The 16,845-nt window shown below is 50.2% G+C and overlaps 1 protein-coding gene across 8 annotated transcripts in view; it reads left to right on the top strand.

Moving 5' to 3' along the window:
* Window positions 1-16,845, top strand: part of ENOX1 (ecto-NOX disulfide-thiol exchanger 1) — a 686,747-nt gene that overhangs the window by 497,440 nt on the left and 172,462 nt on the right. For all 8 annotated transcript variants that reach the window (XM_075852278.1, XM_075852272.1, XM_075852273.1 and 5 more), the window contains one exon: window positions 12,455-12,661. In XM_075852278.1, the coding sequence (XP_075708393.1) occupies window positions 12,455-12,661 (207 nt within the window). The remainder of the gene's footprint in view (window positions 1-12,454; window positions 12,662-16,845) is intronic.

A 16,845-nucleotide genomic window follows, 5' to 3' on the forward strand; every position in this document is an offset into this window, starting at 1 on the left:
GATGTTAGAATGTAGGCAAAACTGATACACAGTTATGCCCAGTGCAGTGACTAAGGAGGCATCACTTGACACTGGCATCCTGTCTTTAAATGCTAGTGTCATTCACCACCCCCCCCCCCTCCCCCCAAGGCTGTCCAGCAGGGAAAAAACTTTTGTTTAGAAGAATTACTTGTGTTTAAATGTTGCCCTTTTTAGTTCTCTAGGTAATGTGCAGCAGCTTCATGTTGAAATTGAGAAAATAATGAATTTGATTCCCCAAAAAGGTCTTATTAAAGGTAGCTACCCATTACAGAGTGCAATGCCAAAAGTGTCACATTAGTGGGGGACCTTTGACTGATCTCAATAACGGGTCTCAGCCCGGATTTTCATGTAGGAATGTCTGTGTTAGGCTGGGTTCACACGACCTATTTTCAGGCGTAAACGAGGCGTATTATGCCTCATTTTACGCCTGAAAATAGGGCTACAATACGTCGGCAAACATCTGCCCATTCATTTGAATGGGTTTGCCGACGTACTGTGCAGACGACCTGTAGTGCAGGGCACTTCTTTGCCACGTAATTTGAGCTGTTCTTCATTGAACTCAATGAAGCACAGCTCAAGATTTACGAGCGTCTCAGACGCCTCGTAAATTACGAGGAGGAGCATTTACGTGTGAAACGAGGCAGCTGTAAACAGTTTGTCTTTTCACACGTAAATGCCTCTCAGCGTGTGGACATACCCTAAAGGATCTGCCAGACACAGCTTCTGTGTCGACGCCCGTGGTTAATCAGTCTGCATCTGCTCCTAGGTCTGATAGAGTGACTTGATCTGCTACCACTCGGGCTGGTAAGCTGAGGGAGTGGGAGAACCTATCACAGCCTGTCCAGACGGAGCTAGCTCCCGCCCTCGGTCTATTTATACCTTCATTTCCTGCTTGTCTTTGCCTGTGATTCTTTCCTGTTTCCTGGCTCTGCTGCTCCTGCTATTATTATTCACCTTGCTTCATTTTGACCCTGGCTTTACTGACTACTCTCCTGCTCTGCGTTTGGTACCTCGTACACTCCTGGTTTGACTCAGCTCGTTCACTACTCTTGTTGCTCACGGTGTTGCCGTGGGCAATTGCCCCATTTCCCTTTATCTTCTGTGTACCCTTGTCTGTTTTTTTGTCGTGCACGTATTAAGCTTAGGGACCGTCGCCCAGTTGTACGCCGTCGCCTAGGACGGGTCGTGCAAGTAGGCAGGGACTGAGTGGTGGGTAGATTAGGGCTCACCTGTCTGTCTCCCTACCCCGACATTACAGTCTGCTTATGTGTGTTCCTCTTCAATGGAAATAGTAGGAGTTCTGGAAGCATATAAGTGTAGTGTGGTAGCCATGCAAGCCCTCACTGGGGTTCTTATTCATTACATATGAGAGGAATTATAGCAAACATAAAAATAAAAAGATGTTAATGTTTGTTCTGTGAAAATACTATCGATGTGGATTTCTCATTCTCCAATTGAAAAACTAATTCATAGGTAAAAGGTAATTTCAGTGAACATTTCATTGTCCGTTTCTGGTAGAGATTGAAAACTTATTTAAAGTGTAACTTCACTTCAGGGAGTATTTCTGGGAGCCATAAGTATATATGATAGAATTTCTATTATACTCTCTAGAATACAAAATCCTTCCACGGTTTAATGATATTATCTATTGCCAATCTTATGTACATAATGACAGGGGCTGCCTGATTCCAGTAAGCAGTCGGATGACAGACCCACAAGCTTCTCATTTCATATAAATGTCACATTTAGACGCCAGTGGAAATAACAACTTGCGGCTTCTTTGAAATGAGCCCCAGTGCCTGTCATTGTGTTAGTGATTACTGTGCGTTCTCCTTACCCTGCAAGTAAATTCCCATTTTTCTTCTATGAAGCGAGATTGAGGGATGCCGAGCAGCTGTTGCTTGGGGAGCAGCATTGTATCTGACAGTCACCCATTTCAGCATGGATCTTCTATATACATTTCTAAGGCTCTGTACATGATTGTGACATTATTTCTCTATGTACTTAAAAATCATCTGTTTAAAATTTTCTGCCATGTCACATCAGAAGATGTAAACACAGACCCCCAGCCAGTTTGGAAATGGAAGGGACACTCTGATTTTAGTGATATAGCAACATGACAATTGCATTGGAAATTGACAGATTTCTAGAACAATCGTAGAATTCTCTTTTTCTTAAAGAAGACCTGTCATGTTTTGTTTTAACCACATACCGCCTCCCCCCCTTATTCCTGGTGTCCTCTCGATTCCAGCGCTGTAATTATTAATTTTTTTTGGCCCTTTCGTTACGACCCCTGCTCCGCTTGATGCCTAATGTTCTAATTTTGAGTATAGGTACAGAGAGGAGGAGCCTCCTCTCTCCTCAGTTGGCTTTGCCTCCTGCATCACTGTGAAGCTGTCCAATCAGAGCGGACAGCCTCGCAGTGATGCAGAAATCCCGCTCTGATTGGACAGCGTCACAGTGATGCAGGAGACCATGCCTACTGAGGAGAGATGGTCTCCTCTCTGTACCTTCACTCAAAAATAACATATATTAGATGCCAAGCAGGACAATGGGAGGGCCCGCCCAAAAAAAAAAAAATCATTACAACACTTAAATCGAGAGGATGCCAGGAATAAGGCGAGGTGTGTACTTTTAATTAAAAAAAAAGACCGCTCCTCTTTTAGTCACTTTTTTCTGTCCATCACCCACTGATAGCTGCACATTTCTCCTCAAATGAATGGGCAAGCATTTAATAGATGGTCGCTTTGAGTCCTCCAGTCCTTCTTAGTTTAATAAAGGGGATGATGTCCATATGCCCAAATAGAGTATCTCATGCATCCTAGAAGCCATACTGCAAAAATACAAAAAGTGTAAATGCCTCGAGCAGTATTGACGTCTATGGTTATTCAAGAGATTGTTTAGTAAATGATCCCCAACCTACTTAATAATTGCCACATTTAAATAATGAAGTGTGCGTTCATATTCTCAGCCAAGTACGTACATGCCTGCTGTTAGGTTATGTTTTTCTCTGTTCTGGCTTCCTGTTTTATCTGAAACAAGACAGCAGCGATAACCAGCAGAGTTTTTCATCATAATGTCAGAGCTTTGTATTTACTTTTTTTTTTTTGTTGTTGTCCTTTTTTACTTTTTGTTTTTTTAATGTCTTTTAGTGTAGTAGTTAAAGAAGAATTCAATTGCACCTGTTATGTCTATGCTTACGAAGCACAAATTTACACCTGGCACAATATGTATTTGTACCCAAGAAAACTGTATTTGTAAATACTGTCATTAAGTATTATTTGTTATATTTGCCTTGTTCTGTTTTTTTTTTTTGTTTTTTTTTATCTGTAGATTTTCACTATTGGTTCTCTTTGCCTTTCAAAAGTTTTGTGTGTCTTTTGAAAACCTGCAGCATGCCTATTATCTTGTGAAATTGCCGCAACTTTTCTCCAGATCTGTAGCGAATTTCATCATTTGCATCTGCTGCAGATCTGCAGAAAAATCTGCATGTAAGATTATCATGTAAGATCCATTTGATTTTAAATTTGTTGCCATTGGAAGAAATACAGATTTATCTCGAGTAAAGAGGAGATGAGTGACATTCAGAAATCTGTAACACCACTTATCCCAGAAAAATCAACTAGGAATATCCAACATGTTCAATTTAATTTTTTCCCTGAAATCAGACATTGGCCAATTGATTGGCTTCCTCATAGTTAGTGAAATCTGCTGAAAATTGTTCCAACAAATATTTGCTATATCTGTTTGTCCAGGTACATCCCCCATGATGGCTACCATATTTAGTATTTGGTGGTATTTCATGGGTTGTAATTATTGAAATTAGGTGCACACACTGATGGCAAGGGGCCTCTTTGATAGAAATGTAATCGGGCACTTTTGACTTCAATGCCAGAAAAGCTAGACAAAGATAAATACAGTTTATACATACACAAACGTGATGAACACAAGCCACATTTATTGAAATATTCTGCATAAAAGCCACTCACATATTGCACACCTGCTACGCATCCACATAGGACACATGGCTGCACACTTACACATAGGATTCATGCCGCACAAACACGCTACTCACATACAGGACACATGGCGCACAAGCCACTCAAACAAAAGACTCATGCCATGCACACTACACTCACACACAAGATACATGGCACACACATGCCACCCACATAGGACACATTGCCGTAGAAATATTCACACAAAGGATACATGGCGCACGCACCATTTACATGTAGGACTCATTCTGCCAGGGCCGCCATCAGGGGGGTATTAGGGGTACTGGTGTGAGGGGCCCGGCCAAACCTAATTGAAAGGGGGGCCCGGCAACTGCCGCGACTTGCCATTGGTAGAAAAAAATGGGCCCCTGCAATGGGGCCCGTTTTTTTCACCACAGAATGTCGTGAGCTGCGGGCCCCCCTCTCGTCATGGGGGCCGTCGAACTGCCTGCACGCGCGACCGATCGTGCGCACGAGGAAACTCCCGCGCGTGCGCACTCGCGAGCACGCACCCACGAAAGCCCGCACTCGAGACCGCACGCGCGAGCACCCGCGAAAGCACGGAAGCGCGCACCCGCGATCGCCAGCGCGCGCACCCGCGAACGAAGCGCTCGCAGCCGCGGACACACACATGGACAGAACTTACCTGGAGCCTGGCTGGAGGTGAAGGAGTGGACTTCTGGACTGAAGACATCGCCTGAAGAGGACTGGAGTGGGAGCAGCTCTTCAGACACAGTGAGTAAAGTGTCTGAAAGTGCTGTTTATGTATGGCCCTGTTCACACAGAGTATTTTGCAGGCAGAAAAAAAATCTGCCTCAAAATTCCTTACAGAATTTTGAGGCAGATTTTGACCTGCCGACACTATCTTGCCGCGTTTTTTTGCTGCGTTTTTTGCCCGCGGCGATTGAGGACAGCAGACGAAAAACGCAGCGAAAAATGCATTTTCTGCCTCCCATTGATTTCAATGGGAGGTCAGAGGCAGAACCGCGGCAAGAAAGGACGTTCTGCTTTTCCTTTTTTCCGCGACTGGCTCCCATTGATTTCAGATTAAATCAATGGGAGGCGGTTTTGGAAGTTGTTTGGTGCTGATTCTGACGCAGTGTCCGAGTCAATATCAAGGCCCAAAAACTCTTGTGAACTGGGCCTTATTGTTAGGGCTTATTCAGATGAACGTGTAATACATCCGTGCAGACTGTCAGTGATTTTCACGCAGCGTGTGTCCGTGTGTCCGCTGCGTAAAACTCACGACATGTCCGATATTTGTGCATTGTTCGCGCATCACGCACCCATTGAAGTCAAGCCCAGCACTTCCGCAGCCGTATAAACTATGAATGAAAACAGAAAAGCACCACGTGCTACAAACAGATTGTCATTATGATGCCGGCTGCGCGAAAATCACGCAGCCGCGCATCATACGCTGCTGACACACGGAGCTGTTATGGACCTTTTGCATGCGCAAAACGCCACGTTTTTTGCGCGCGCAAAAAGCACACGCTCGTGTAAATCCGGCCTTAGGGTAGGAACACACGAGGCATGAACACTGCGGATTTTATGCAACACATTTTAATGTGGAAAATCCGCAGCGTATTACAGTCGCAGCAGAGTGGATGAGATTTGAACAAAGTGAAAGTGACAGCACAGCTTCCGTTTCAGTCACCATTGATCTCAATGGTGACGGAAACATCGCTAATGGTTTCCGTTCGTCACCATTCCGGCTGGTTTTCGGACGGAATCAATAGCGTAGTCGACTGCGCTAATGGTGATTGAAACGGAAGCTGTGCTGTCACTTTCACTTTCCGTTGCGGGGTTCATCCGACGGAAACCTCAGACGGAACCCCGGAACGGAAGCGAACGGTGATGTGAACAGGCCCTAACACAAAAAAAAATAATTCCAAATTCTACTGGACCAACTGCCTATTTAGAGAGCGGCAGCAGCTCCAGGAGCGACATCATAAGGGACACACTAGGCGGATATGCTGAGTAAAACTACACAGCTTATCCGCCCCGGTAGCCGCAGGGAATTCTGCCAGCAAAACCGCACCAAATAGTGGCGCAGGTTTCATGGGGCATGCCCGCTGCGGGAATCCTGCAGGGAAAAAAGAGTTTAGACTTGCCCCGGCCATAGTTTAGGTGACGCATCTCTCTCTTCTGAACGTAGCCCCGCCTCCTGGGATGACACTGTAGACCATGTGACTGCTGCAGCTTTCACATGGGATGAAACGTCATGACAGGAGGCCGAGCTGCGCTAAGAATAGAGGATCGCGTCACCAGGACTACGGCCGGGGCAAGTCTAAACTTTTTTATAAATTTAAAAAAGTGCCTTTTTTTTTTCTCATTTGTGATTTTTGCGGCAGAACCGCAGCATTTCCGCAACAGAGGAGCAGCGATTCCACAGAATACATTGACATGCTGCGGCTTAAAAAGCCACACTGCAGGTCCATTTTTTTTGCAGCGTGTGAATGAGATTTGTTTAAACCTCATCCACTCTGCTGCGACTGTGATACGCTGCGGATTATCCACAATAAAATGTGTTGCATAAAATCCGCAGTGTTTATGCCTAGTGTGTTCCTACCCTAAGGCCGGATTTACACAAGCGTGTGCTTTTTGCGCGCGCAAAAACGTGGCGTTTTGCGCATGCAAAAGGTCCATAAGAGCTCCGTGTGGCAGCAGCGTATGGTGCGTGATTTTCGCGCAGCCGCCATCATTATGACACTCTGTTTGTAGCACGTGGTGCTTTTCTGTTTTCATTCGTAGTTTATACTGCTTCGGAAGTGCTGGGCGGGATTTTCACGCACCCATTGACTACAATGGGTGCGTGATGCGCGAACAATGCACAAATATAGGACATGTCGTGAGTTTTACACAGCGGACACACGGACACACGCTGCGTGAAAATCACTGACAGTCTGCACGGCCCCATAGACTAACATAGGTCCGTGCGAGGCGTGTGAAAATCACGCGCGTTGCACGGATGTATTACACGTTCGTCTGAATAAGCTCTAACAATAAGGCCCAGTTCACAAGAGTTTTTGGGCCTTGATATTGACTCGGACACTGCGTCAGAATCAGCACCAAAAAACTTCCAAAACCGCCTCCCATTGATTTAATCTGAAATCAATGGGAGCCAGTCGCGGAAAAAAGAAAAAGCAGCACGTCCTTTCTTGCGGCGGTTCCGCCTCTGACCTCCCATCGAAATCAATGGGAGGCAGAAAATCCATTTTTCGCTGCGTTTTTCGTCTGCTGTCCTCAATCGCCGCTGGCAAGAAACGCGGCAAGATAGAGTGGGCAGGTCAAAATCTGCCTCAAAATTCGGTGCGCAGTTCCAGGCGGTCGCCGGTGCGCATGTGCGGGAGTTTGCGGGTGCGCACGATCGGTCGCACGGGCGGCGGTGTTTGACGGCCCCCATGACGACCCCCATGCTACCCAGGGCCGCCATCAGGGGGGGTATTAGGGGTACTGATGTGAGAGGCCCGGCCAAACCTAATTGAAAGGGGGGCCCGCAGCTCATGACATTCTTTTGGTGAAAAAAACGGGCCCCATTGCAGGGGCCTGTTTTTTTTCTACCAAAGGCAAGTCGCGGCAGTTTGCTGGGCCCCCCTTTCAATTAGGTTTGGCCGGGCCTTTCACATCAGTACCCCTAATACCCCCCCTGATGGCGGCCCTGGGTAGCATGATATAGTGCTGTACGGAGTACCGTTAACAGGCGGTGCCACGGTAGGGGGGCCCAGAAAATTTAGCTGTAGGGGGCCCTGAAATTCCTGATGGCGGCCCTGCATTCTGCACACAAACCACTCACAGATCGGACCCACATTCAAATCCTCCACTCTTGGACACATGCCACAAAGGCACCACTCACGCCTAGGACTCATGCCTCGCACACCACTTTCACAAAGGAAACATGCCACACACACCACTCACAGGTGGAACACATGCTGAGTACACGGCATTCACACATGCTGCACAAGCCGCTCAAACATGCACACACCATGACATGTCTTGCCAAACTTTAATTATAGCACATATCATCTCTGGCATGGAATTTACTAAGGCTATATTCACACGACAGTGATAAAAAAAAGTCCATTAAAAACTAATGAAATGTTAGTTTTTCATGGCCATTTTGCATCAGTGGGTCTCCAAATTTTCATCTATTTCCAGTCCGCCTGTCCGTTTTTAATGGCCGTTTGACATCCGTTTTGCATCAGTTTTTCATGGGCGTTAAAAAACTGATGCATTTCATTGGTCAGGCTTTTTTTTTGTACCAGCCCCCTGAAAACACCCAAAGGAAGGTCACATGTTCACCTAGACACTATTTACAGCCTCCCTGTATATGATGCCACACACCTCCTGTACATGCCACACACCTCCCTGTATATGATGCCACACACCTCCTGTACATGCCACACACCTCCCTGTATATGATGCCACACACCTCCCTGTATATGATGCCACACACCTCCCTGTATATGATGCCACACACCTACCTGTATATGATGCCACACACCTCCCTGTATATGATGCCACACACCTCCCTGTAGATGATGCCACACACCTCCCTGTATATGATGCCACACAGCCCCCTGTATATGATGCCACACAGCCCCCTGTATATGATGCCACACAGCCCCGACGTATAGGATGCCACACAGCCCGACATGAATGCCCTACATACTCACGGATGCAGTGCGGTCTTCTTCAGGTAAGGTCTCTCGTCTTCACGGGACCTGTGGCGACGCGATGACACTCTCCAATGTAGCTCGTCTTTACGCGTGGTCTCTCGTCTTCACGGGATCTGCGAAGGCGGTGTGATGACTTCATCGCGTCCCCTTTACAGAACCCATGAAGACGAGAGACCACACCTGAAGAGGTCGGCGCTGCATCGGTGAGTGTCACCGAGCCGCCGATAGCCAGCAAGGGAACTAGTAGTTCCCTTGCCAATCCCCATGTCACAGATCCGTTTTTAACGGTTATTACATGTATTGACAGCCGTTAAAAACGGATCCGTTGACTTCTATGGGGGCCGTCAGGCCGTGAAAACTGCCAAAAACAGGACATGTCCCCGCCGTTCTCTGTTTACATGTCAGCAGCTATGATATGATATACCAGCACATGATCACTGCAGCCATCCACTATCCACAGCGGACATGCAGACTTACTGGCATTACCGCTGCGGCCAGTGATTGGCTGCAGTAATCATATGCCATCTCGGCATGTCATCGCTACTGCCATGTTAACACACACTGCATTGGGGACCACAGGAGCATCAGGGCTGGAGCAGCACGGGAGAAGGGGGGTATTTTACATAGCTACATAGTTCATAAGCTTGAAATAAGACACAGGTCCATTAACCTATAATCCTGCCGTTTTGATCCAGAGGAAGTTAAAAACCCTCAATGAGGTTGATGCCAATTGCCTCATTAGGGGAAAAATTCCTTCCCGACTTCAAATACGGCAATCAGAATAAATCCCTGGATTAACGTCCCATCTCCAGAATCTAGTACTCATAACTTGTAATATTATATTTTTCAAGAAAGGCATCAAGGCCCTCCTTGAACTTGTTCAAAGTATCAACCATCACAACATCCTGTGGCAGACTTCCATAGTCCCACCGGCAAGTAATGTTGATTTTGTTATTTAACATTTTTCCTGTTACCAGATTTATTTTTACACCTTAAAGAGGCTCTGTCACCAGATTTTCAAACCCCTATCTCCTATTGCAGCAGATCGGCGCTGCAATGTAGATAACAGTAACGTGTTTTGTTTTTTTCAAAAACGAGCATTTTTGGCCAAGTTATGACCATTTGTATATTTATGCAAATGAGCCTTTCTTATGTACAACTGGGCGTGTTTAAAGTTATGTCCAACTGGGCGTGTATTGTGTTCGTTACATCTGGGCGTTTTTACTTGTTTTACTAGCTGGGCGTTGTGAATGGAAGTGTATGATGCTAACGAATCAGCATCATCCACTTCTCTTCGTTACCACCCAGCTTCTGGCAGTGCACAGACACACAGCGTGTCCTCGCTCATCCGACGCAATGAAGTTCCTGTGGGAGGAAGTGAGTGACGTCACAGCGTGATCTCGCGAGGACACGCTGTGTGTCTGTGCACTGCCAGAAGCTGGGTGGTAACGAAGAGAAGTGGATGATGCTGATTCGTCAGCATCATACACTTCTATTCACAACGCCCAGCTAGTAAAACAAGTAAAAACGCCCAGATGTAACGAACACAATACACGCCCAGTTGGACATAACTTTAAACACGCCCAGTTGTACTTAAGAAAGGCTCATTTGCATAAATATAAAAATGGTCATAACTTGGCCAAAAATGCTCGTTTTTGAAAAAAACAAAACGTTACTGTTATCTACATTGCAGCGCCGATCTGCTGCAAGAGGAGATAGGGGTTTGAAAATCTGGTGACAGAGCCTCTTTTAATTACATACAGTAATGCACCTGGCAAGAGCTAATGGACTGTACAAAGCCCCTACACCTCTACCCTCACTGTGCACCCCTGTACAAATCCGCACCCTATTCCCTTCACCCAGTCTTCTACAGCTGAAAATGCACTGCTGTGGACCAACTGACCTATGAAGCCTTCTTCTGGTTGTAGGAATGGATGAAGGAATGCAGAATACTTCGCCTCCTCCCCCTCCTTCCTCTTTCACGGCCAGCGGCCCAGGGAAGCGAGTAACAGGCTGCTGGGCCCCCGCTTTAAGAGTTCCTTGAGCGGTTTCAGTACCAGAAGGAGACCGCATCACTGGGGGCCTCCCTCCAGGCCCCTGTGCAGATTATTTGTCTGCACAGTCAGTATGTCCGCCCCTGATTGAAATGACCGTTTCACTTTTGCCTGCAGTTTAGTGTCTGTGGAGTGAAGCCACCAAAATCTTTTGAAATATAAGTATAGCACTATTATACTACTTTTTCTATGTTTATTGAGGACATAGACTTGAAATCTGCACAGGTCAAAGATCAGTCATGACGTCATACAGGGGTCAAAGTGATGCAAAGCAAAACCAAAGGTTAAAGCGAACAAAGTTATTTAAAAGAACAAGTTATATATAAATATATTAGCTTAAATAATACAATAAAATGACCATATTTTACATTTCCATGTTTTAAGTAATGATTTTGACTATGGGAATGACTTGATTCTCATGCTGCTCTTTGTGTACCTGACTTTACAGGATAGTTTATTTTCTCCAAAAACCTGTTTATTTCAAATTTGTGTTATACTATTATTTAAATTGTCTCTGTCAATATTTTTATTACATAAAATAATGCTCCAGTTTACACAGGCTGTCTAGGTGGAGCAAACTGAAGACTGACTTATATAGTTGGTTCAATGAGCATGTAAAATATCCGTCTTCAGTTTGCTCCCCTAAGTGGGTGCCTTGTTCTTCAGACATGTATGTATTAAAAGCTATGTACACCTTTTGAGGAGCATTTTCTTTTATTTAAACCGATCAGTCAGTGTGTTTGGTGTCAATTTTTAATTAGTGTTTATTCAAAAAAAAAATTACTTCTAGAGATACAGCAGGTCACGCAGGATCCACCTGTAATCTATCACATCTAAGTTATGAATATAGATGTGATGGATAAAAGGTGGGTTCTGTATGTCAGAGACACACAGGACCCGCTTTCACTGAACCAGTCCCGCGGACCTGCCGGGAACAAGATTTAGCGCTACATATAGCTGCTCTGTATAGAGAATACAGAGTAGCTTTATCTCAAAAAGTAAAACAAATTTTTAATAAAGACTAATTAAAATGTTGCACGAAAAACACTGACCTGCTTATTAGGGAAAAAATTATGAAAAATAAATAAATGCCCATCAAAGGTTTACATAGCCTTTAAGGCCCCATGTACACAGCCGTGCCCGTAATCAGGGGCCGTGATTGCGGGCACGGCCGCAGACAGCCACCTGCATCTTCGGCCCATGCTCCCATACAAAGTCTGGGAGCACAGCCGTAAAAAGCAAAAGATAGGATATGTCCTATCTTTTGTGGTACACTTCTACGGCCTGGACACCTTCCCGTAAATAAACGGGAAGGTGTTCGTGGAGTATAGAAGTGAATGGGTCTGTAATTGTGGACGGTATTTACGCTCTGCCGTTGTGGACGATCTTTACGTTCGTGTGCATGGGGCCTAAGCAAATCTGTATGCACAGAACCATTTCTGTATCAAAGAAACAAAACCTACCTGGATAAGTTTTATCTTAATATGAAATAAGTAATATCTTCCCCTTTCCCTGCCTGCAGACTCTCTGTAAGTGTTTATTCTCAAATTGTGGTTGTGTTGCAGTTTAGTTTTCTAAGTTAGACACAACGTTTCTGTCAGCACTACCTCTAATATATATCTAAAGATGCCTATGGAGTGATAGTGATTTTTTTTTTCCCGAAAGATAAGCAAAGTTAAATTATTTGCTCTGTTTTCTATAGATTTGCCTCCACCGTCTACAAGAGAGCGGCCTCCCGGTTGTAAAACTGTATTTGTCGGAGGGTTACCCGAGAATTCCTCAGACGAGATTATTCAAGAGGTCTTTGAGCAATGTGGAGACATTACAGCAATTCGTAAAAGCAAGAAGAATTTCTGTCACATTCGATTTGCTGAAGAGTTCATGGTTGATAAAGCCATTTACTTATCTGGTACAGTAGATTCTATTTCTGGCAACGTTTTTTAATTTATATTTCCCTCATACATTCAGTTTTGTCCTTTTAATGGCCTTGGTTCATTCCATGTGTGCCTAGGGCACTGTTCTGTCCTTTTCCGGTTCTGTCCATCTAATGGAAGACTTTCTTTTCACTGAATGTGCCACATGACATTTAAGATTTTGTTAATTGCTTCTTAATCGCAGACTTCAAACTACTAATTTTTCACGAGCGTTTGGCAAATCTCTGTGATAAGGATGTTTTCTGTTATACTTGGGTTTATCAACATTTGTGTTCTATTGGCAGCCAGCTCTTCTACTAGTTTGTGCATGAGCTCTTCTACTGTTTGTGACAGTACGCAGAACTGAGATTTGATATCCAGGGAGTGAATTACAAAGTATAGAAATGTGGGACTGCTGTGGAAACAAATCCCAGGCTTTTTGAGGCAGATCTGCAGGTCCCTCATTCACTTATTTGCCTTATGCTATATGTGGCAGCTACCTTTTTTAAACTTTTTTTAAACTTTTTTTTTAACTGGGGTTTTAAGTTGCTTATAGTTTTATAATCATGGTTTCTTTTCTATAATTGCATTGATTTCCGTGAAAGGTTATGGTGGACTTATTCTTATGCAATCATAAGCTAAACAAGCAGAGCTGCAGTGTAAAATCTGAGGGGAAGTAGAGCAGCTTTTCGATCCTGTGTTGGACAAGAGTGCCATTTCCGACTGCCCCAGATACCCAATAGAATAATGCCCCTAATCGTGACATAGCTGTTTCCTTATGGATCAAACCTAAAAAGCATCTACTCAGGCAACACTCAAACGACAACTTAATTTTAAAGCCTACAACTAAACGCTTCGTTTTACTAAACAATATTGGGTTTATGTATCTAGGTTTTCCATTGCAAGTCTTTATAGCAAATAGTGACAAAAAAAATATTAAGTGGTCTGAAAGAATAAAGTGAAAGATATATATATATATGTAGAGCGTTCCGCAGGCCCCCTGTAGAGCGTTCCGCAGGCCCCCTGTAGAGCGTTCCGCAGGCCCCCTGTAGAGCGTTCCGCAGGCCCCCTGTAGAGCGTTCCGCAGGCCCCCTGTAGAGCGTTCCGCAGGCCCCCTGTAGAGAGTGCCCCTCCGTGCAGGTGCCCCTGTAGAGTGTTCCGCAGGCCCCCTGTAGAGAATGCCCCCCCCGGTTAGGTGCCCCTGTAGAGAGTGCCCCCCAGGCCAGGCGCCCCTGTAGAGGGTTCCCCCCTGGGCAGGCGCCCCGGTAGAGAGTTCCCCCCCCGGGCAGGCGCCCCGGTAGAGTTTTCCCCCCCCGGGCAGGCGCCCCGGTAGAGAGTTCCCCCCCCGGGCAGGCGCCCCGGTATAGAGTCATCCCCCCCCGGGCAGGCGCCCCGGTATAGAGTCATCCCCCCCCGGGCAGGCGCCCCGGTATAGAGTTCCCCCCCCCGGGCAGGCGCCCCGGTATAGAGTCATCCCCCCCCGGGCAGGCGCCCCGGTATAGAGTCATCCCCCCCGGGCAGGCGCCCCGGTATAGAGTCATCCCCCCCGGGCAGGCGCCCCGGTATAGAGTTCCCCCCCTGGCAGGCACCCCGGTATAGAGTCCCCCCTCCCGGGCAGGCACCCCGGTATAGAGTCCCCCCCCCTCCCGGGCAGGCACCCCGGTATATAGTCCCCCCCTCCCGGGCAGGCACCCCGGTATAGAGTCGTCCCCCCCCGGGCAGGCACCCCGGTATAGAGTTCCCCCCCCCCGGGCAGGCACCCCGGTATAGAGTCCCCCCCCCGGGCAGGCACCCCGGTATAGATTCCCCCCCCCTCCCGGGCAGGCACCCCGGTATAGAGTCCCCCCCCCTCCCGGGCAGGCACCCCGGTATAGAGTCCCCCCCCCTCCCGGGCAGGCACCCCGGTATAGAGTCCCCCCCCTCCCGGGCAGGCACCCCGGTATAGAGTCCCCCCCCTCCCGGGCAGGCACCCCGGTATAGAGTCCCCCCCCCTCCCGGGCAGGCACCCCGGTATAGAGTCCCCCCCCGGGCAGGCACCCCGGTATAGAGTCCCCCCCCGGGCAGGCACCCCGGTATAGAGTCCCCCCCCGGGCAGGCACCCCGGTATAGATTCCCCCCCCGGGCAGGCACCCCGGTATAGAGTCCCCCCCCGGGCAGGCACCCCGGTATAGAGTCCCCCCCCGGGCAGGCACCCCGGTATAGAGTCCCCCCCCGGGCAGGCACCCCGGTATAGAGTCCCCCCCCGGGCAGGCACCCCGGTATAGAGTCCCCCCCCGGGCAGGCACCCCGGTATAGAGTCCCCCCCCGGGCAGGCACCCCGGTATAGAGTCCCCCCCCGGGCAGGCACCCCGGTATAGAGTCCCCCCCCGGGCAGGCACCCCGGTATAGAGTCCCCCCCCGGGCAGGCACCCCGGTATAGAGTCCCCCCCCGGGCAGGCACCCCGGTATAGAGTCCCCCCCCGGGCAGGCACCCCGGTATAGAGTCCCCCCCCGGGCAGGCACCCCGGTATAGAGTCCCCCCCCGGGCAGGCACCCCGGTATAGAGTCCCCCCCGGGCAGGCACCCCGGTATAGAGTCCCCCCCCGGGCAGGCACCCCGGTATAGAGTCCCCCCCCGGGCAGGCACCCCGGTATAGAGTCCCCCCCCGGGCAGGCACCCCGGTATAGAGTCCCCCCCCGGGCAGGCACCCCGGTATAGAGTCCCCCCCCGGGCAGGCACCCCGGTATAGAGTCCCCCCCCGGGCAGGCACCCCGGTATAGAGTCCCCCCCCGGGCAGGCACCCCGGTATAGAGTCCCCCCCCGGGCAGGCACCCCGGTATAGAGTCCCCCCCCGGGCAGGCACCCCGGTATAGAGTCCCCCCCCGGGCAGGCACCCCGGTATAGAGTCCCCCCCCGGGCAGGCACCCCGGTATAGAGTCCCCCCCCGGGCAGGCACCCCGGTATAGAGTCCCCCCCCGGGCAGGCACCCCGGTATAGAGTCCCCCCCCGGGCAGGCACCCCGGTATAGAGTCCCCCCCCGGGCAGGCACCCCGGTATAGAGTCCCCCCCCGGGCAGGCACCCCGGTATAGAGTCCCCCCCCGGGCAGGCACCCCGGTATAGAGTCCCCCCCCGGGCAGGCACCCCGGTATAGAGTCCCCCCCCGGGCAGGCACCCCGGTATAGAGTCCCCCCCCGGGCAGGCACCCCGGTATAGAGTCCCCCCCCGGGCAGGCACCCCGGTATAGAGTCCCCCCCCCGGGCAGGCACCCCGGTATAGAGTCCCCCCCCCGGGCAGGCACCCCGGTATAGAGTCCCCCCCCCGGGCAGGCACCCCGGTATAGAGTCCCCCCCCCGGGCAGGCACCCCGGTATAGAGTCCCCCCCCCGGGCAGGCACCCCGGTATAGAGTCCCCCCCCCGGGCAGGCACCCCGGTATAGAGTCCCCCCCCCGGGCAGGCACCCCGGTATAGAGTCCCCCCCCCGGGCAGGCACCCCGGTATAGAGTCCCCCCCCCGGGCAGGCACCCCGGTATAGAGTCCCCCCCCCGGGCAGGCACCCCGGTATAGAGTCCCCCCCCCGGGCAGGCACCCCGGTATAGAGTCCCCCCCCCGGGCAGGCACCCCGGTATAGAGTCCCCCCCCCGGGCAGGCACCCCGGTATAGAGTCCCCCCCCCGGGCAGGCACCCCGGTATAGAGTCCCCCCCCCGGGCAGGCACCCCGGTATAGAGTCCCCCCCCCGGGCAGGCACCCCGGTATAGAGTCCCCCCCCCGGGCAGGCACCCCGGTATAGAGTCCCCCCCCCGGGCAGGCACCCCGGTATAGAGTCCCCCCCCCGGGCAGGCACCCCGGTATAGAGTCCCCCCCCCGGGCAGGCACCCCGGTATAGAGTCCCCCCCCCGGGCAGGCACCCCGGTATAGAGTCCCCCCCCCGGGCAGGCACCCCGGTATAGAGTCCCCCCCCCGGGCAGGCACCCCGGTATAGAGTCCCCCCCCCGGGCAGGCACCCCGGTATAGAGTCCCCCCCCCGGGCAGGCACCCCGGTATAGAGTCCCCCCCCCGGGCAGGCACCCCGGTATAGAGTCCCCCCCCCGGGCAGGCACCCCGGTATAGAGTCCCCCCCCCGGGCAGGCACCCCGGTATAGAGTCCCCCCCCCGGGCAGGCACCCCGGTATAGAGTCCCCCCCCCGGGCAGGCACCCCGGT

This window comes from Rhinoderma darwinii, chromosome 2 (assembly GCF_050947455.1).
Source record: "Rhinoderma darwinii isolate aRhiDar2 chromosome 2, aRhiDar2.hap1, whole genome shotgun sequence".
Classification (NCBI taxonomy): domain Eukaryota; kingdom Metazoa; phylum Chordata; class Amphibia; order Anura; family Rhinodermatidae; genus Rhinoderma; species Rhinoderma darwinii.